Genomic DNA, 22,787 nt, shown 5'->3' with positions numbered 1-22,787 from the left:
CTTTTAAATATGTGTACAGAGCATTTAATTAAAGTTTGTTCTTCAGTGGTATCAAAAAACTAAATGAGGTGAAGTGATAGCATATTAGTGTAACTCCCTCTCTTGTTAATATGCAGTATGCAGAAGCTATTTTGTTTGTTGCAACATGCTCTGTAGTTCTGTTGAGCTACGTCACTGTTGACTACTACATAATTAAATTAGTCCAAGTGAAGTAACTCTTATTTATTATAACTCACAAAGTGCCTTGACATGAACACTGGTACACAATATTCCATACAGACGCGAGATTAGTCGTGACAAGTTATCACTTCCATCAGTAATGTCCTCCAAAGACTAAGTTCACGTAGGCACTGTATCATTAGTGCTGTAGTGTCTGTCTATTGTCCACTACACTCCCAGGTAACTTCATAATTGCAATGGTAGTCTGTAGAACATGACTGTTGACTGTAGAATGAGACACTCGAAATTCAGCTGTGTTATAACTTGACGTAGGTGGCAGTATGGGAGCTGCGTGATTGGCTGTGTTGTCTGTGATAACGAGTTCATTGCCTCTGGCTCTCCTGGCCGGATGGTTTCATCATTGTCCTTTGTTAATGTCTGTGGGAGATGTGACGAAGTTCCTTTGTCGATGGCGACCTCTGTTGATCAGTTGCCGTGACTTGTTTTGTGATATGGGAAGGAATGTACCCAGTAGGAGGTGCCAGAGAATTCAACATCCCCTCCCCAGTCACGAGAGAGGAGGTGAAGCCTCTATGTCAGCCATTAGGGTTGTGGACGATGTCCATCTGCATCTTGGGCCTCTTTGTTGTCACTGACGAGGTCTGTGTCTGTTAACTCAGGAACTAGCAGGGTGTCTTGAGGTGGTAAATTGTGTGCCACTATCTGTCACGATGGTGAGGGGAAGTACTTCCACTGTGAAAATATGGTTCGGTGCTCTGACAGTTTGGGACATCCCTGTACTGTGCATTTATCAACATAAGAATAACTTGTGGAAGTTTCTACCAGAATGAGCCAATAACTTTTGGGAGGCTTGTACCAGAATGAGCGAATTAGTCCCAAGAAAGGGACAGCACATCATCTACATCTACGTGATTACTCTGCTTTCACAATTAAGTGCCTGGCAGAGGGTTCAATGAACCACCTTCAAGCTGTCTCTCTACTGTTCCACTCTCGAATAGAGCGCTGGGAGAAATGAGCACTTAAATTTTTCTGTGCGAGCCCTGATTTCTCTTATTTTATTGTGATGATCATATTTCCCTATGTAGTTGGGTGCCAACAGATTGTTTTCACAATTGGAGGTGAAAACTGGTGATTGAAATTTCATGAGAAGACTCTGTTGCAACGAAAAACGCCTTTGGTTTAATGATTGCCCCTCCAATTCATGTATCATGTCTGCGACACCATCTCCCCTATTTTGCGATAGTACAAAACGAGCTACCCATTTCATTTGAACTTTTTCGATGTCATCCGTCAGTTCCACCTGCTGCAGATCCCATACTGCATAGCAATACTCCAGAATAGGGTGGACAAGTGTAGTGTAAGCAGTCTCTTTAGTAGATCTGTTGCACCTCTTAAGTGTTCTGCCAATGAATCACAGTTTTTGGTTTGCTCTACCCACAACATTACCTTCGTGATTGTTCCAATTTAGCTTATTTGTAATTGTAATCCCTAAGAATTAGTTGAATTTACAGCTTTCAGATTTGTGTGACTTACCACGTAATCGAAATTTAGTAGATTTCTTTTAGTACTCAGGTGAATAACTCGCACTTTTCTTTATTCAGGGTCAGTTGCCACTTTTTGCACCATATAGATATCTTATCTAAATCATTTTGCAATTCATTTTGATCATCTGATGACTTTACAAGATGATAAATGACAACATCATCTACAAATAATCTAAGAGGGCTTCTCAGATTGTCTCCTGTGTTGTTAATATAGATCAGGAACAATAGAGGGCCTATAACACTTCCTTGAGGAACGCCGGATATTACTTCTGTTTTACTGTATGACTTTCCATTTATTACTATGAACTGTGATCTTTCTGACAGGAAATCATGAATCTAGTCGCACAACTGAGGTGATATTCCGTAGGCATGTGGTTTGGTTAGAAGATGCTTGAAAGGAATGATGTCGAAAGCCTTCTGGAAATCTAAAAATATGGAATCAATTTGACATCTCCTGTCGATAGCACTCATTACTTCATGAGTATAAAGAGCTAGTTGTGTTTCGCAAGAACGATATTTTCTGATTCTGTGCTGACTATGTGTCAATAAATCATTTTCTACGAGGTACTTCATAATGTTCGAATACAGTATATGTTCCAAAACCTTACTGCAAATCGACATTAGTGTTATGGGCCTGTAATTCAGTGGATTACTTCTACTTCCCTTTTTCAATATTGGTGTGACTTGAGCAATTTTCCAGTCTTTGGGTACGAATCTTTGTGTGAGCGGGCGGTTGTATGTAATTGCTAAATATGGAGCTATTGTATCAGCATACTCTGAGAGGAACCTGACTGGTATGCAATCTGGATGGGATTTATTAAGTGATTTAATCTGCTTTGCTACACCAAGGATATCTACTTATGTGGTTCTCATCTTGGCAGTTGTTCTTGATTGGAATTCAGGAATATTTACTTTGTCTTGTTTAGTGAAGGAGTTTCGGAAGACCGTGTTTAATAACTCTGCTTTAGTGGCACTGTTGTAAGTGACTTCACCATTGTTATCGCACAGAATCTCTTTGGGTTTTCTGCCAGATTCCGAGACAGATGTTCATAGTGCAAATTATTAAAAGCATCTCACATTGAAGCATATGCTATATTTGAAACTTCTGCAAACTTTGCCAATCTTGGGGATTTTTTGTTCTTTTAAAATTTGGCATGCTTTTTTCGTTGCTTCTGCAACAGCGATCTGACCAGTTTCGTGTACCATGGGGGATCAGTACCATCTCTTATTAATTTATGTGGTATATATCTCTCAATTGGTGTCAATACTATCTCTTTGAAATAATTCCACACCTTTTCTATGCTTACGTTATCAAATCGGAAGTCTAGATGTATCAATTCCAAGACTCCATTAGCCTAGGCCAGCGGAAATATGCTCTTAAGGGCATTGCCTGGTACTTGGAGTGGTTTGTGCAGGCCTTCCGGTACGTGTGTTGTTGAGCCATATGTTTGGCCATTAAAATGCCAGTGTCAGTGGTGCAGTAGCTTGAGGACATCTGCTCTGAAAGCTACTGCAACAACCACCCACAACTCGTCTCCCATGGAAGATGTTGACTCTCTAGTAAAGTGATAGAACTGCTAGGATATTCCAAAAATGTGTGAACTTGGAGTGGGTCAAGGTTGTCCTTGACATAGGCCACAGAATTTGCAAGAAGTGTTTGACTCACGAGAGGACTGTGTTGTTCGTAACAGCATTGGCAATGACCCTGGCATTGAGCAGAAGGCAGGTCAGAGCCTGGCTGGAGAAGGCGTTGACACTGGGACAAACATCAAGACATTCGTTAAATGAATCATTCCCTCCCACCAGCATGGTGTTTCTATGGTTGGATGATGTCCGGAGCTTATCTCATAATAAAAGGTTGATGGAAAGGAGAATAAAAAGCATGACCAGGGGTTTATGGTCTGTCTGCAGTAGGAATTTTCTCCCTTAGATGTCGTTATGGAATATTTGATGAGAAAAGTGAAGGGCAGGGCTTCTCTGTCAACTTCAGAGTAGCTGCACAGAGCCGTGTCAGCATTTTGGACATGAACGCTATTGGCTTATTTGCCATCCCTGTCCTGTGCGACAACACTGTCCCGATCTGCATGTCGCAAGGATCCGCAACCACAGTCAGAGTCTTGTGGGGGTTGTAGTACACCAAATGTTTGGAGTCCAGGACTCACTCAAATGCCCGTTGACCTTCAGAAGACCAGTCCCTGCATTTGTCTTTCAGTAGTAATTTGTGAAGGGGCTGTGTGATTGTGGCCACCACTGATAGGAACTTCTGGTAATATTCGACTTGCTCTAAGACAGAACGGAGTTGATTCTTGTTAGTGGGACCTGGGAGTCGGGCAATGGCCGGGAAGTATTTGGTTATGGGGCAGGTACTCAATTTCATTGTGGAAAAAAGAGCACTTGTCTGATGTAAGTTGTATAGCAGTGGATCCAAGTTGTCTAGGTGCTCATCAAACTGTAATTACAGACGTTCTCTTACCAAAATGCAGAACACAAAAACTTTATGCCCAAAAGTCATCATTTTGTGTATGTGGTGCTGCATCAGGGAAAACAACGTAACAGTTCTCATGCATGCCCTTGTCTAAAATTGTTTGCGGTACTCTTTGTGAGCTTGAACCAACACTCCGGTCAGGGTGCATGTGCCCCTGGACAACGGGAAAAACCCAGAAATTTTTTTGTCCAGGAAAAACTCTGTAATTCTTTAGAATTTCGGGAATTTTTGGTTTTCAGTTAAATTTTTATAATTTTGACTGGTAAGAAATGAGATTCTAACAAAGACTTTTACTTCAGCTGACTGCTGCAGAATAATACTACAGCAATAAAATATAAACGAGAGAATACACCAAAATAAAACTTGAATTGCAAAGAAAATGCGCCATTTACAACAAAAAAACACAGTGTACACACAAGCACCTGCAAACAGCAAAATGCATCAAGGGCTATAGGACAGAGACTATGCAGTACTTCATAACAACAAACTGCTCTCAAGGAATGTGACTTCACAACTGTTTACATTTCTATCAGGTCACGAGAAAATATGTGAATGGTGCATTGAGAAGTGTTACTTTCAAAGTAAATTTCCTTTTAAGCAAGGTGAATTAATATTATGTGTGAGAATGTGTGATGAATTTCTGAAATAGAGTTTTTTTAACTCTCATTTGACACTTAAAGAGAACCAGCCGTTTGGAAAAATCTTGGGCTCAGAAGACCAGCCATTTATGCCATTATTCAAAATTTTTTGAATTTGTTTCCTGAAGTGAAGTGCCGGGAAGTTGTAAAGTATATTGTCGCTTAACTTGGAAAACATGTATTTTCACCCAGGAAAAAGTGTATTTTTAAATGGAAAACCCATGATTTTTTTTTTTTTTCTTGTCTGCGTACACACTCTTACAATGCTTACAGTTGTTGCTATTAACATTTATAAGAGGGACATTCTTTTATGGACACCACGTATTCTGCTACATAAATGGCGGTGGAAAGGCAAGAATTCCTACGTATTAGCACTGGAAATGTCTTTAGACCTCCATTCTTCTCCTCGAAAAACTGCAGATATAAATCCTATCTGTTCGTAGTAGTCAAGAAAAACCCCTTTTACTTAGTTGCTGCAGAGATGAATGTTTGGAAAGTTCTTCTGAAAATACTTTGTAACCATGTTCTGCTTATGTGCCCAACAATGAAAAAGGCTCAAATGGTTTCCTATAACTGTTTTCAGAGAGATGACATGTTCCTTCATGTACCTAGCACCATCATTTATAATATGCTTTACATTGCCATCTTAATTATTATAGTCTTCTAAAGCATGAGCACGTTGTGTTGACTTCATTTTGTCGAGAGCCTGTACACGCGCAACAAGAAGTTTTTGATCTTTTCATGCCCAAACTGTCTCCAGCAACACAGTAAAAATATGACAGTTTCATTTTGTCAGTGGTCTCATTAGCGAACACAACATCGTTGCCAGTTAGTTGCTGCATCACTTCGTCCTTTCATTGTTTCTGTATTGAAGGGATAACCGTTACCTTCTTTATTTTGACTCGTGGAATGTCACCAGCAATGTTAAGAAAAACCACTGCTAGCATACTTAAACTGAATCTGTTTTTTTTTTTTTAAACTTCATTAAATGTGCAGTGGCAAATTGAAAACTATAATTTGATTATCGTACTGTTTACTGTCAGTAACCACAACTTAACTTCAATGAATTTGTTCATCCTGTGACGAAAAATCTTCGTTTTCTAGTTTGTGCAATAGGTTATAATCTTTCAAAGATATTTCCATGGTGCTTTGAGCCAGATATTCACAGTTGCTTAACTACTTCTTGGGCAGTTTAAAGCCGCTGCTAATTGAAGATCACTGCTTTATCTGCACGATGCAGCTCTTTGATCTGACACTCTGTCGTCACCAAACTATTACAAAATGTGTGGACATATATATGAGTCATCTTATCATAAGTTGTGAACACGAATTAAAAATTGGGATTAAAGCTAACTTTATGCACGACAGACATACTTTTTGATCATACTGTGGTGTGGCAATTCTGGCCAACACAGTGCTGTGGTAAGCACAAACCACTAAACTTGAATTCACTTTTAGATGTGGTTTGTGCTTGCCACATTAACGTGAAATTTTCCTGTCCTTGCGTATATCACAAAACGACAATATTTCTGTATAAATGCGTGTCTTCATGGCTGATATACACTGGTTAACTTTCCTTGAGCTTCCAACCATGTAAAGTGATTAAAAAAACTCAGATGAAATTAAGTTTGAAAATGCTTTGTGTGCATACTTGTTTGAGAATCATAGTTTTGTTGGACAGTAGAAGAAGAAATCTTATTGAAAGTGAAAGTGTAAATTTTAATCAGTTTTTGTGTCCCATTTAATTTCTGTGAAGCAATCCGTGTCATGGGAATAAGATAATGTATAAGGACCATAATGAGCACTTTAACAATAAAATAAAATGCTGTCCAACAACATGAAAATTTAGCAAAACTTAATATGAAATTAAACTAGTAATTTGACTTTATTTTTAATCTACATTGCCCTTTCCGATACGGCTTCTGAACTTTATTATTCTCGTATTTCTTTCTGCATTTTGGGAGCTGTAACAAAAAACTGAGAGCATTCATTCTGATTTTCAAAGCACATGTGAGTGACTGCATGTCGACTGTTTGTAGGGTGTGTGTACCCATCAGTGCGCAGACATGTCAGTATTACTGTCAGCTGATCATTGTACCATTTTCTGGTAGTAGTGCAGTCAAAATATGATAAATGCAGTTTCATGGACTGTTTAACAGTTAGACTAAAAGTTATCTGTTCATTCCTCGTATAACATTCAGTCTCTGTGCGTGGCATATCCTGGAAGGTGATTTGTCAATTAGCATTGGACGTAACTTGACAAAAATTACATCCGTCTTTGAATAGTTGAAGGGATTACGTTGTTAAACTGTCCAAATATTCATGAACTAGTACACTTCTTTAAGCTTGTAAGGAAAATGTCAGTGCTCTGCATTATTGCAGATAATTTGCTTTTAATAACTTTATTTGTTTAAAAGACAAAACAAGGAAAACAGCTAATGTTGCAACCCCATTTTCACTTTTTTGTTCTAATTAGTATATGGGAACACATTTACTTTGCTTAGAAAAGATCATATACATAAACATCATTCTGACATACTATCGTGCATATTTTCAGGGCAGATAGTGGTTACAGGAGACCCTGCAGTAAGCCTGGTGGATCCACTAACCACAGCAACAGCTGCAGCTGCTGCAGCAACTCACAGCTCTACCCCTACACCACCACCAGCAACTCTCGGAGCGCTGCTTAATGGTAGGTTGCATTGGTTACGTTCTGATTTCATGACACAGTGTCTGAAGAGAACTAACTGTGCATTACTAATACATTTACATTTGAGTTATCTGTTCCAGAATATAATCAGGACTGTGATATGAGATGTTAGAAAAGAAACCCCAGCTGTATCAGAATGTGGTCGTATTTTTCTTACTAATGAAAATTTACACACATTTTGTGACTAGCATTGATAATTTAGTCTGCAGCTGTAAACATTGAAGCAAGCGAAAGTCAGTTTTCTGAGGTTGCTTTCTGTCCACTTTGCTCAGGGCTTTTTCTACTATCACCTTTCTGACCTCCCCCCACCCCAGTGGCTCACCACTCTTTGGTGAGTTTGTGCTTGGCTACCGTGGGGCCTCAGCCTTTGCAGCGTCTCTTCAATTTCTGTGCTGCACATTTATCCTGCTGTCATTTTTCCCCTCCCTAGGGGAACATGTATGGGATATTTTTGGAAATGTATTCTGAAGGTTCGATAGCCTGGCATCAGAACAGTACATTGTCTGTTTTTTCCTTCTTTCTTCATTCTCCATCTCGTACCCTTCCTCTGCTTAGGAGTTGAGGTTCCTCTGTTTTTCTTCTTCCTCCCTGTGCACTCCTGAAAGCTGGCCCACATGTGTGACACATAACAGGTGACTGGGTAACTCATAATTCCCACTGTTTGGTTGACAGGTAGAGTTTGCATGTATCCCCTGGTATAGGCCAGGTCCAGGGAGGGGTTATTTCCTCAGCTGTGACCTTCCCGGTTCGCCAATTGGTCCTTGAGGTGTGAACAGTCACCTAAAGCGAGTGAGTCCCATTTTGAGAGGGGGCCCCTAAGTTGGAAGGAGCGTGTCATCAGAGGCACTGGCAATCTTCTACTTTTCTCTCCCCCCCCCCTCTCCCCCCCCTCTCTCTCCCCCCTCCCTCCCCCTCCCCTCCCCCACCCCCTCCCCCCTCTCCTCCCCCCCTCTCCCTAGTAAGCCACACACCTCCATCCCAGTCTCTGTCTATTAAATGTGAACAGAATGAGGTTAAAAATTCAAAGACTCTGCCGGTCACACCTTGGTTCCTCGTGGTATTATGTACTGAAGTAGGTCAGTTCTTTGGTACAGTTAATCTCTTTATTATTCAGAAAGGTGTAGATGCAGTTGCTGGCACTGTGAAATCTTACTCCCGTCTACATAATGGGACTTTTCTTTTGGAAACCAATGGTGATTTTCAAACCCAACAAGTGCTTACAGCTTCTGTCCTCTACGGCAATCCTTTTCTTGTCGAGACCCATTGAATGCTGAATTCCTCGCATGTTATTATTTACTCTTGGCTGCTTGCTGATATTGAGTGAGGGAGAATTTCAAACTTACCTCCCTGATCAGGGAGTCACTGCAGTGCATTTGGTAATGAAAATACCTTAATTCCGAAGCACACACTGTTTCTCACTTTTGATCGAGTAGTGCTTCCATCAAAGATCAAAGCAGGCTATGAAGTCATCACAGTACAACTGTACATTCCCAACTGGAAGTGTTGCTATCAATGTCAACGTTACAACCGCACTCAAATATCGTGTAAAAGTACCGCAATATGTTAATTGTGGTAGGGATGCTAATGAGGGCGATTGCCTGCCTCCTCCTCCTAGCTGTATCAGTTGTTTTGGACAGCATGCTGCCTCATCCCGAGAATGTTCTGTGTATCTCAGTGAGCGGACCACTCAGGAGATCCATGTGAAGGAAAAAAGTTGATAATCATACCGCTCTCAAGTTGTTGGCTAGTCGAAAACCCTGTGGTTTACCAATTGGCACTTACAGTACTGTTCTTGCTATGCCTCTCTCCACGAACGACATGGCCACACAGACTTGAAACCTCAAATTCAGCACTGCAGTTATGAAATAGCTAAGTTTCATGGTAGCATCCCCATCTCCTTCTCTTCCAGCTGTGCACCAAGCCACCAAGTCTTCACCCCCGGTGGCGAAATCCCCCACTTCACAATCGGCAGGCCAAAAAGACAAAAGAAACAATCCCATGAAGCCTTCTTACGTCCCTCCAGCCAACAAGCATCTGATTCTTCACCTGCCAGTCACAAAGGCTCCAAAAAATTGAACAAAGACAAATGGTCTTCTCCTTTGCAGACTTGGATGTCCTCTTCAGCGGAGTCGCCGTGTGATACCCAAGCCGACCAACCTCCGTTTCACCATTGTGCACCGCCAACTGTTTTTCTGCCATGTAATCTGCAGGCTGACCCAGGGAGAATGTCAATGACTCCTTAGATCCCATGTAACAGGATCCTCCAACCTCTGTGCCCTGTAGCAGTGAGTGTTCGAAGGCTAGCACTCAGCAGCCACTGAGATGACAACTTTTTTTTTTTTTTTTTCCTCCTCCCCTTGCCCTGTCATGTCTCCCCCCAAGTGGAACATCACAACTTTAAATCCTACAAGGAGGAATTATGATTATTCTTGGAATCACAGTGTCCGCTTGTTTTCTTCCTCCAGGAAACAAAATTGTGTCCTTGCAACTGCTTTGACTTCCTGCATTCCTTTCCAGTCTGCTTTGACCCCCCCCCCCCCCCCCCCCCCCTCCCTGCGAGAATGGCATTCCATCTCAGGGGGGTGTTGTGCTGCTCTTCCACCATGATGTTCATAGTCAAACCATCTCACTGAATACCTGGCTATGAGCCACTGCAGTCTGCATTTTCCTTCCTCGCTTGAAATTTTGTCTTTCCAACGTCTACATCTGTCCATCATTTGCTGTCATAGGGCAGACTTCCTCAAGCTTATTGCTCAACTCCTTTGCCCCTTTTTGCTACTAAGTGACTTTAATGCACGCCGTCCTCTCTGGGGCTCTTCCAGAACCTGTCCGAGAGGTGCCCTCTTTGCTGACAACTAAACCTCATTTGCTGTAACACTGGAGCACCTACGTTGCTTTCAGACTCAACACACATCTGTTCCTGTTTGGACTTCTCGTTGCGCACTGCCCAGCTTGCCTGTCATCTTGAGTGGTTCGTTCTCTCGGACACGTACTCGTGCGACCATTTCCTGTGTGCTGTCCTTTTGCTGACCTACCCCATCTTCATGTAAAACCATCTGGCAGCTTTCTAAGGCCAACTGGAGGCTTTACTCCTCCATGGTGACCGTTGTTGAACAACATTTCCCCAGTTGTGATGACCAAGTAGAATACCTTACGAACTTTATTCTTACTGCATCAGAACGTTCCGTTCCTCGTACTTCATCTTTATCGTGCGAGTGTCCTGGACCCTTATGTAGACTAGGGCATGCCGCAATGCAATTCGTGTGCAGAGATGTGCTCTCCATGTTTTTTAACTGCCATCCTACAATGGGGAGCTGTATTTATTACAAACAGTTGCTTGTGCAGTGTCATCACGTTCTTCAGGATAGCAAGAAAGCTCACTGGATTTCATTTACTAGTTATTCTAACGTTCCATTCCCTCTCCATCATGTGGACCAGCCTCCAGTGGCTCTCTGGGACCAAGGTTCATTCCCCAATATCCGGTCTGACCATTGCAGATGATATACCGTGGAACCCCATTGCTATCTCCAATGCCTTAGGCCGCTATTTTGTGGAGATTTTGAGCTATACCCACTATCACTCGAGCTTCCGCCAACAGAAACAAGGGGAGGTGGCTCGGGTTATAGACTCGTGAAAGCTACAATTCTGCTTTTACTCTGAGGGAGCTAGAGCGGTCTTCCGCCCCAAGGCCGGACGATGTTCAGAGTCAGATGTTGCAGCACCTTTCTCTTACGGGCAAGCACGTTCTCTTTCATATGTAAAGTTGCATATGGGCATATGGCATGCTTCCCAGATACTGGCTTGTAGCCACTGTCATACCCATACCTAAGCCCGGTAAGGACAAACACCTTTCCTATAGCCACCTCTCCATTTTTCTTGCCAGATGTTTTTGTAAGGTGATGGAATGTATGATTCATGCCCAGCTGGTATGGTGGCTCGAGTCTCACAGTGTACTAACCACTGCACAATGTGAATTTCGAGCATGCTGCTCTGCAGTTGACCATCTTGTCACTTTGTCAACCCATGTCATGAACAGTTTTCTGTGGAAATGCCAGACTGTGGCAGTGTTTTTTGATTTGGAGAAACCCTATGACATCTGCTGGAGAACTGGTATCCTCCGTACATTCTACACACAGGGCTTCCGAGGCCACCTGCCCCATTTCTTTCAGGCATATTTAAAAGGCAGAGTTTTCAAGGTACATGTTGGTTGTGCTTTGTCGGACACCTTTATCCAGGAAAATGGGGTGCCTTAGGGCTCCCTCCTGAGTGTCGTCTTCTTTGCTGTAGCCATTAACCCTATTATGGCATGTCTCCTGCCGGGCAACTCAAGCTCCCTTTCTGCCGACGATTTTGCAATCTATTGCAGTTCTCCAGAGACTTGTCAACTTGAGCCGCGTCTTCAGTTATGTCTTGATCACATTTGCTTGTGAAGCATCAACAATGGCTTTTGTTTTTCCACTGACAAAACCATTTGTATAAATTTATAGCAGTGCAGTGTATTTCTTGCACTGTCTTTACATCTTGCGCCTGTTGCTCTTCCATTCACTGAAACTACAAAATTCCTGCGGCTCATGCCAGATAGGAAAATTTCTTGGTCCTCCTGCGTGTCTTACCTGACCTCCTGCTGTACCTGCTCCCTCAATGTTCTACGTGTCTTAAGTGGTACTTCCTGGGGAGTGGACGGACCACCCTCCTCCATGTGTGCCGATCCCTTGACCGTTCAAAATGATATTATGGATGTTCAGTCTATGCATCTGGACGTCCGTCCATCTTATGCCTTCTAAATACAATCCATCATTGTGGAATTAGTTAGGTGTCAGGTTTCTTTTACATTAGCTCAGTTCAAATTCTCTGTGCAGAAGCTGCTGAACTACCACTGTCATAGCAGTGTGGTGTTCTACTCAGCAGATATACATCCGTTTGTCTGCGTGCCCTGCAACCCATCGTATGCCTCCTCCTTCAATGACTCCTTTTATTGCCAGTATTGGGCATGTCCCTCTTCTCTGTTACCTCCTGCAGTTTGCTTTTGGCTATTGCTCCAGCAGCTTAACCTCACGCTGCCTGCCACTTTCCCGATGGGTGTGAACCCTTCATCACCTTGGTTTTGTGCAGTGGCCCATGTTCATCTTGGACTTCATTTGCTTCCTAAGGAAACAGCGTAAGAATTGATCTATCGCTGTAAGTTCCTTGATCTTCGTGTGGACTTAGTGATAGTACATCTATTAACACTGATGGCTCTCGGACTGACCATAGTGTCGGGTGTGCCTTCTTCAGTGCCACAGATGATTTTTGGTATCAGCATGCAGAACACTGCTCAGTATTTACAGCAGAGCTCTTTGCCATCAGGCCACGCAATACATCCACTCCAATTCTCTCAGTGCCCTTCAGGGTTTTTGTGTGCTGTACTCAGTCCATAACTTATTGCAATGGGTCCAGGAAAGCTTCCACTTGCTCACTCTTGAGGGAGCCACTGTGATGTTTGTGAGTTGCTAGTTGCATTGGTCTGACAGGAAATGAGGCTGCTGACGCTGCTGCCAAGGCTGCTGTCCTCCTACCTCGACTCTTTAGTTCTTCCCTTACTTGCGGTGATCTCAGTGTTGCCATCTGTTAGGAGGTAATGTCACTTTGGTGTTACAACTGATCTTCCATTCATGGGAACAAGTTCCAGTGAATTAAACCTCTCCCAGGGGCTTGACCGGCATCATCTTGGCCCTCTTGCTGCGAGGAGATCATTTTAGCTAGGTTGTGGATAGGGCTCTGTCGTTTTAGCCATTGCCATTTGTTAAGTGGTGATCCCCCTCCACTTTGTGCTTATTGTCATAAAAGTTAGATGGCTTGCAGTTTCCTGAACAAATGCCCCTTTTTAACCACTTATGTTTTAATGTATGTTTGCTGTCTGAGTTATCGGCTGTTTTAACGAACAACGAGTGGCCTCTCGACCACATTTTACTTTTTATCTATCGTAGTAATATGGTGAAGGTCATTTAATTTGTAGTTTGGAAGCTCTGTTGCCTCTGCGGTATACTTTGTAGACCTTTATCCAAGAGGAAGTCATTGCTTTTACCTGTATTTCCTTGCACTGATTGGGCTTACGTATAGTCGTTTCAACTCCTTTCCTGTATTAGTGTTCTAAGGGTGTGACGTGGGCGCGTATGACCTTGTTTTTGTGCCCTAAAACAAAACAAATTTTTCGGTTATTTAGTTGACTAGTATTCCACGTCAGGATTTTGTCTGTTGAAGAGTAACAAGGAAACCATATGGATTGGCCCTCCATGTTTATTTTCTTTGTTCTAATTGGATTTGTAGGTCACTGCTCAGACAGAAATTTCTTAAAGCAGTATAAGATGCTTCTTAGAAATGGTCAACTAATTGAGTTCAAAGATTTTTAGGCACTCTGAAGATTGTGTGTGTGTGTGTGTGTGTGTGTGTGTGTGTGTGTGTGTGTGTGTGTGTGTGTTTGAAAAATAAAAAACTGAGCTTATCAGTGGATACACCTGTATCTACAGCCATAGTGTTCTAGCCTTGTAATTGCAAAGTTTTTGGTTTGGTTCTTGCTAGGTACGACAATGTTCTTTCACTTTTGAGTGCTGTATTTATCAAAGTGAAATGTTATGTAACAAACAATGAACCATAATTCTGTAACAAGAATATTAACTACTGATCACAGTAAAATACAAAAATTCTTTATAAATTAAAATTTGATACAAAAATGCGGAACTTCAAATTGAACTAAGACTATCTTATTTCTAGAGATAATGAACAGAATACATCTTTTTCACTTAACAATAACACATTCCAGATTTAAGTTCGAATTTTTAGTTTATTATGAAAATTAAAAATGTATCATTATTAAGAAATTATTACTTACATTGTGTCAATCAACATTAAGTTTTATATTAATCTGGAAAAAAGGGGTTGCACTTAGCAAGAATCAAGATAAGTGAGAGGTGCATGGTACTGATTTAGGAAATTGATGTCTATACACTGACCTTCAAATCACATACACTAAGTGATCAAGAGTATCCGGGCACCCCCAAAAACAAACATTTTTCATATTAGGTGCATTGTGCTGCCAGCTACTGCCAGGTACTCCATATCAGCGGCCTCAGTAGTCATTAGACATTGCTAGAGAGCAGAATGGGGCGCTCCACCCAACTTGTGGACTTGGAATGTGGTCAGGTGATTGGGTGTCATTTGTGTCATACATTTTTATGCGAGATTCTCACACTTCTAAACATCCCTAGGTCCACTGTTTCTGGTGTGATAGTGAAGTGGAAATGTGAAGAGACACGTACAGCACAAAAGCGTATAGGCCCACCTCATCTGTTGACTGACAGGGACTGCCGACCGTTTAAGAGGGTTGTAATGTGTAATAGGCAGACATCTATCCAGACCATCACACAGGAATTCCAAACTGCATCAGGATCCACAGCAAGTACTGTGACAGTCTGATGGGAGGTGAGGAAACTTGGATTTCATGGTTGAGCGGCTGCTCACAAGCCAAACATCACGCCGGTAAGTGCCAAACGACGCCTTGCTTGGTGTAAGGAGCTAAACATTGGACAATTGAACAGTGGGAAAATGTTGTGTGGGGTGTCGAATCACGGTACACAATGTGGCGATCCAATGGCAGGGTGTGGGTATGGCGAATGCACGGTGAACATCATCTACCAGCGTGTGTAGTGTCATCAGTAAAATTTGGAGATAGTGATGTTAGGGTGTGGTTGTGTTTTCTTTGGAGGGGGCTTGCATCCCTTGTTGTTTTGTGTGGCACTATCTCGGCACATACCTACATTAATGTTTTAAGCATCTTTTTGCCTCCCACTGTTGAAGAGCAATTCAGGGATGGGGCGATTTCATCTTTCAACATGATCGAGCACCTGTTCGTAACACACGGCCTGTGGTGGAGTGATTACACGACAATAACATCCCTGTAATGGACTGGCCTGCACAGAGTCCTGACTTGAATCCTATACAACACCTTGGGGATGTTTTGGAATGCCAACTTCGTGCCAGGTTTCACCGACAGGCATCGATACCTCTCCTCCGTGCAGCACTCTGTGAAGAATAGACTGCCATTCCACAAGAACCTTCCAGCACGCCATAGAATGTTTGCCTGAAGAGTGGAAGCTGTCATCAAGGCTACCTTGACATTTTTTAGTTCAGCTGTTGCAATGCAGTGTACCATATGCTCATGCAGTGGGTCTTATTTGTTCACTACAAGCAAAACAGAACATAGATTTTCATGACACTGTCAACCAAAGTGTAATCGTAGGGATTGTGCCATGTTGTGGTTTAGAGTTAGAAGAGGGAGCTTTTTAATCCTAATAAAGTAGGGAATTAAGTACCAACTAAGTCCCTTCATGTTACATAAATTGTTCGAAGTATTGAAACAAGGTTATTAGAAGGAAAATTTTCTGTTGCAGGTTGTTGTTGTTGTTGTTGTTGTGGTGGTCTTCAGTCCTGAGACTGGTTTGATGCAGCTCTCCATGCTACTCTATCCTGTGCAAGCTTCTTCATCTCCCAGTACCTACTGCAACCTACATCCTTCTGAATCTGCTTAGTGTATTGATCTCTTGGTCTCCCTCTACGATTTTTACCCTCCACGCTGCCCTCCAATGTTAAATTTGTGATCCCTTGATGCCTCAAAACATGTCCTACCAACCGATCCCTTCTTCTAGTCAAGTTGTGCCACAAACTTCTCTTCTCCCCAATCCTATTCAATACCTCCTTATTAGTTACGTGATCTACCCACCTTATCTTCAGCATTCTTCTGTAGCACCACATTTCGAAAGCTTCTATTCTCTTCTTGTCCAAACTGGTTATCGTCCATGTTTCACTTCCATACATGGCTACACTCCATACAAATACTTTCAGAAACGACTTCCTGACACTTAAATCTATACTCGATGTTAATAAATTTCTCTTCTTCAGAAACGATTTCCTTGCCATTGCCAGTCTACATTTTATGTGTGTCTCATTTCCTAATCTAATCCCCTCAGCATCACCCGATTTAATTTGACTACATTCCATTATCCTAGTTTTGCTTTTGTTGATGTTCATCTTATATCCTCCTTTCAAGACACTCTCCATTCCGTTCAACTGCTCTTCCAAGTCCTTTGCTGTCTCTGACAGAATTACAATGTCATCGGCGAACCTCAAAGTTTTTATTTCTTCTCCATGAATTTTAATACCTAATCCGAATTTTTCTTTTGTTTCCTTCACTGCTTCCTCAATATACAGATTGAATAAAATTGGGGACAGGCTACAACCCCGTCTCACTCCCTTCCCAACCACTGCTTCCCTTTCATGTCCCTTGACTCTTATAACTGCCATCTGGTTTCTGTACAAATTGTAAATAGCCTTTCGCTCCCTGTATTTTACCCCTGCCACCTTCAGAATTTGAAAGAGAGTATTCCAGTTAACGTTGTCAAAAGCTTTCTCTAAGTCTACAAATGCTAGAAACGTAGGTTTGCCTTTTCTTAATCTTTCTTCTAAGATAAGTCGTAAGGTTAGTATTGCCTCACGTGTTCCAACATTTCTACGGAATCCAAACTGATCTTCCCCGAGGTCTGCTTCTACCAGTTTTTCCATTCGTCTGTAAAGAATTCGCGTTAGTACTTTTCAGCTGTGACTTATTAAACTGATAGTTCGGTAATTTTCACATTTGTCAACACCTGCTTTGTTTGGGATTGGAATTATTATATTCTTCTTGAAGTCTGTGGGTATTTCGCCTGTCTCATACATCTTGCTCACCAGGTGGTAGAGTTTTGTCATGACTGGCTCTCCCAAGGCCATCAGTAGTTCTAATGGAATGTTGTCTACTCCCGGGGCCTTGTTTCGACTCAGGTCTTTCAGTGCTCTGTCAAACTCTTCACGCAGTATCTTATCTCCCATTTCTTCTTCATCTACATCCTCTTCCATTTCCATAATATTGTCCTCAAGTATATCGCCCTTGTATAAACCCTCTATATACTCCTTCCACCTTTCTGCCTTCCCTTCTTTGCTTAGAACTGGGTTTCCATCTGAGCTCTTGATATTCATACAAGTGGTTCTCTTCTCTCCAAAGGTCTCTTTAATTTTCCTGTAGGCAGTATCTATCTTACCCCTAGTGAGATAAGCCTCTACAGCCTTACATTTGTCCTCTAGCCATCCCTGCTTAGCCATTTTGCACTTCCTGTCGATCTCATTTTTGAGACGTTTGTATTCCTTTTTGCTTGCTTCATTTACTGCATTTTTATATTTTCTCCTTTCGTCAGTTAAATTCAATATTTCTTCTGTTACCCAAGGATTTCTATTAGCCCTCGTCTTTTTACCTACTTGATCCTCTGCTGCCTTCACTACTTCATCCCTCAAAGCTACCCATTCTTCTTCTACTGTATTTCTTTCCCCCATTCCTGTCAATTGTTCCCTTATGCTCTCCCTGAAACTCTCTACAACCTCTGGCTCTTTCAGTTTATCCAGGTCCCATCTCCTTAAATTCCTGCTTTTTTGCAGTTTCTTCAGTTTCAATCTGCAGTTCATAACCAATAGATTGTGGTCAGAATCCACATCTGTCCCTGGAAATGTCTTACAATTTAAAACCTGGTTCCTAAATCTCTGTCTTACCATTATGCAATCTATCTGATACCTTTTAGTATCTCCAGGATTCTTCCAGGTATACAACCTTCTTTCATGATTCTTGAACCAAGTGTTAGCTATGATTAAGTTATGCTCTGTGCAAAATTCTACAAGGCGGCTTCCTCTTTCATTTCTTCTCCCCAATCCATATTCACCTACTATGTTTCCTTCTCTCCCTTTTCTTACTGACGAATTCCAGTCACCCATGACTATTAAATTTTAGTCTCCCTTCACTACCTGAATAATTTCTTTTATCTCGTCATCCATTTCATCAATTTCTTCATCATCTGCAGAGTTAGTTTGCATATAAACTTGTACTACTGTAGTAGGCATGGGCTTTGTGTCTATCTTGGCCACAATAATGCGTTCACTATGCTGTTTGTAGTAGCTAACCTGCACTTCTATTTTTTTATTCATTATTAAACTGACTCCTGCATTACCCCTATTTGATTTTGTATTTATAACCCTGTAATCACCTGACCAAAAGTCTTGTTCCTCCTGCCACCGAACTTCACTAATTCCCACTATATCTAACTTTAACCTATCCATTTCCCTTTCTAAATTTTCTAACCTACCTGCCCGATTAAGGGATCTGACATTCCACGCTCCGATCCGTAGAATGCCAATTTTCTTTCTCCTGATAACGACGTCCTCTTGAGTAGGCCCCGCCCGGAGATCCGAATGGGGGACTATTTTACCTCCGGAATATTTTACCCAAGAGGACGCCATCATCATTTAACCATACAGTAAAGCTGCATGTCCTCGGGAAAAATTACGGCTGTAGTTTCCCCTTGCTTTCAGCCGTTCACAGTACCAGCACAGCAAGGCCGTTTTGGTTAATGTTACCAGGCCAGATCAGCCAATTATCCAGACTGTTGCCCCTGCAACTACTAAAAAGGCTGCTGCCCCTCTTCAGGAACCACATGTTTGTCTGGCCTCTCAACAGATACCCCTCCGTTGTGGTTGCACCTATGGTACGGCCATCTGTATCGCTGAGGCACGCAAGCCTCCCTACCAACGGCAAGGTCCATGGTTCATGGGGGGTTGCAGGTTAGTGCTTAAAATTTGTCCGCTAAGACGTTCCTATTGCTCCTCCACCACCCTCAAGGAGCTCAAAACCAGCCATTTGCTTTAAGAACTTCAAGTTTGTACGCAGATTATGGGGAATTGTGCTTCACAAGAACTAGTAAACCTGTAGCATTTTATTGACATTTAACTCCCTCTACTTTTAGCTATGATTATGACAAATAACAGTGTGACTCCTCTGATGTTTTTTCACAATGTCACACATTTGGAACGTTCTTCTTTCGGTGTAAGAGATACACCCATTGTCTATAACGATATATCCTTCTGTGGTGTGGTATATGATTAATGATAATTGGCAAAAGTCTACATGAATGTAGCCAAAAGCATTGGATGTAGAGAAAAACTATAATGAATTAATTTAAATAATTTTTTTTTTTTTTTTTTTTTTTTTTTTTTTTTTTTTTTTTTTTTAATTGAAATTGCTTATCAAATAACAAAATGAGCAAAAGTGTGTCTTGGTTGCTGTTACTGTTAAGCAGCACATAACTAACATACTTACATACTGGGCTGAGTTACTTGCAAATAGTGAAAAAACTAGCACTGCATTCCATCTGACCTGAGATTCTGTCATTATTGTTCTCATTACAAATGGATAGGGACTGGAAAATTTCGCATTTTGTGACAAAATTTAAAATAGATGCAAATTCTGCCATAAAAATGTAAAAACACGAAATTAGCTAATAGGCACTATTTCAATGCGAATTCTATCCAGACGAAATATTTTATCAGAGATAGTTTGGAAGCTCTGTTGCCTCTGCAGTATACTTTGTAGACCTTTACCCAAGAGGAAGTCATTGCTTTTACCTGTATTTCCTTGCATTGATTGGGCTTACGTATAGTCGTTTCAACTCCTTTTCTGTATTAGTGTTCTAAGGGTGTGACGTGGGCGCGTATGACCTTGTTTTTGTGCCCTAAAACAAAACAAATTTTTCGGTTATTTAGTTGACTAGTATTCCAGTATAGTTTGAAATTCTTTATTTTCTGCTTATAAATAAGTTTTCAGTTACTGGTATTGTACACCATCTAGCGAAGCCCAATTTGGAAAGATAATGTGTGCAAGAACTCGTTTGCAAAATAAAAAAAGTGCACTAATGCGATAATGTATCGGTGCACGTGACGTTCTGGTGCCGTGACAGTTGAGAATGGTTGAATGATTTATTTAAGATACATGATGCTAATGCAACTTAGTACTCAGCTGTGTGACCTAGCATTTTATTATAAAGAAATGTATGTTTGATTGTTAATTTACTTAAGTTCAAAAGTTGTTATAGTGCAAACACTTCAATGTGGCCAGTTAGGTGCTTGTGTCAAATACCGCAAGAATTTGGGCCTGAACTATGTCATTAACTATATGCTGCCAACATCAACAAGCAGTTGTGTGGTTACTGTTCCCAAATGCTTTGTGCTGTGCGTTGTTCGTTGTTTTCTTATTTTGAAGTCCATTAACAACTAATCCTTGTCCAAAACGGATTTAGAGTATGACCCTTGCGACATCACAAGAGATCGGTGATCTCTGTGTCAGTTCTGCTTTTGGAGAATGTGGGTATAGACTGCTGCCCTGGAAGAGGAAGGTGGAGCTTCCTTCCCACCCTGCACTCCCCATTGTAAATTGATGCATCGATTCCTGGCACTTCTTTTTAAATTGCAGTTTTGTTCGTTCCTACAAAACTGACATTCTTTAAGTTATTTTAATCAAAGTGCTGCAAAAGTAACCTTGAGATTTTGGAAAATAATGTTATATGAAAAGTAACTGTTTCACACTTGACTTCAGAGGATGGCTAGGACAACTTATGTGTAGTTAGGAAAGGAGGGTAAAGGGAAGAAGCATCTTGAGGAATGGTGGGGAGCCGTTCATAGAATGTACTCTTTAAGTAGTTGAGCCACAACAGCCATCAGTTTTGTGATTAAATAAATTGCAGTTGCAGGCATTGTGACACTGTGTGTAAAAATTGAACCGTCTCCCTCTCCATAACTTCATTGGAGATGAAACATAAATAGAACGAAGTCACCTTATGTGGGGGAAATTGCTTGGTTATTCCTCTTTTGTTGTTATTTAATAACATTTGAATTGGTCTCTGCTCTGTGCTGTATTTACTTTTCAGTACTCTGAAGCGTTGTAAGTGCACATACTAATGAACTTCTCCCTTGGCACATAAGTCTGCTTTGAAGTGCTATATATGGCAAGACTACATCTCCTAAAAGTCACCAATTCCTAAACATTAAACTGATTGCAAGTAGTTGACTGTTTAATAAATTTAACCTATAATGTATCCCATTTAGAAGCTGTTGAAGATAATTATTGTTTTGAAAATTGGGTTTCACTAAGAATGGCTTTTAACAATATACTTGGCCATTAACAGTTTTTGTGTGTGTGTGTGTGTGTGTGTGTGTGTGTGTGTGTGTGTGTGTTTTTGTTTTTGTGTAAAGATTGCACTTAAACTAAATAAATTTTTTATTTTTTATTTTTTATTTTTTTTTAGATCTGACAAATGGATCCCTTAACACAGGTCCTCCAGTTAGTTCTTCCTTGGTTTTGGGACGTGGAGCTTCGCCAAGTCTAGAAATAAACACTACTATTGCATCAGTAAATGGTGGACCTTACCAGTCACTTTCAGGATCGCCATCTCCTATTTTATCTCAACCTGGTAATGTAACAACCCTAATGTTTTTCTCTTAATTTTATTGATTCACAATATGTTAATCTATAGTTTGCATTGATTGTGTATTTCCTACAATATACAGATGAAATAGTTAATGACCCAATTCATAACATGCCTTTGCTGGTTGGAACGGGCACAGCTCCTCCACCACCACCACCCCCGAATAATTTTCACCATCCACGTGCAACTCCGGGAAAACTGCCTGCCATGCACATCAGACTGAAGTATGGACAGCTGGGACCTGGAAAGGGGCAGTTCAACTCTCCTCATGGCTTTTGTTTAGGCACAGAAGAGGATATAATAGTGGCAGACACAAACAATCACCGTATACAGGTAAGAAAAGGCGAAATAAAATAAATAAATGCAAATGCAAATAAATTGGTGTTAAAGGGTCATAGACTTGTATTTGTTCCCCGAATTCCATTGATAAATTATTAATATAACATATTAAGAGTTGTTAAAACATTGGGGCTATTTGACATAATTAATAATTCTCCACATTTTGGCTTTTAAATACGAATAACATATGTCACACATCAGCTCAGCGAACCATGGAAAAGAGCATGGCAGTGGGGTATGCTCCCTTGTACCAGTTATTAGACTTTTTTCCCAATCCATTCATGTATGGAGTGAGGGAAGACCATTCATGTATGGAGTGAGGGAAGAATAATTGCTTTGATGTCGTTGTTTGCACCGTAGTCAATCTTTCCTTCTTAATCCCTATGGGAGTGATATGTAGGGGGCTATAATATTGTATCTTCCTAGGTTTATAACTTAAACTTGGTTCTAGCAACTTTATGGGATACTTTGTGTCTTATCTTCAAGTGTCCGCCAGTTTGGTTCTTTTAAGTCACACACACACAC

General features: G+C 41.2%; 1 protein-coding gene across 1 annotated transcript in view; it reads left to right on the top strand.

The window, feature by feature from the left end:
- LOC126412226 (B-box type zinc finger protein ncl-1-like) overlaps positions 1 to 22,787 on the top strand; it is a 161,881-nt gene that overhangs the window by 100,772 nt on the left and 38,322 nt on the right. The window contains exons 10-12 of the mRNA XM_050081715.1: positions 7,405 to 7,539; positions 21,744 to 21,908; positions 22,006 to 22,256. Coding sequence (XP_049937672.1) covers positions 7,405 to 7,539; positions 21,744 to 21,908; positions 22,006 to 22,256 — 551 coding nt within the window. The remainder of the gene's footprint in view (positions 1 to 7,404; positions 7,540 to 21,743; positions 21,909 to 22,005; positions 22,257 to 22,787) is intronic.

The sequence above is a fragment of the Schistocerca serialis genome, chromosome 7 (genome assembly GCF_023864345.2).
Source record: "Schistocerca serialis cubense isolate TAMUIC-IGC-003099 chromosome 7, iqSchSeri2.2, whole genome shotgun sequence".
NCBI lineage: Eukaryota > Metazoa > Arthropoda > Insecta > Orthoptera > Acrididae > Schistocerca > Schistocerca serialis.
Note: the sequence above shows the minus strand (reverse complement) of the source record. Positions and strands in the feature narration are given on the sequence as shown.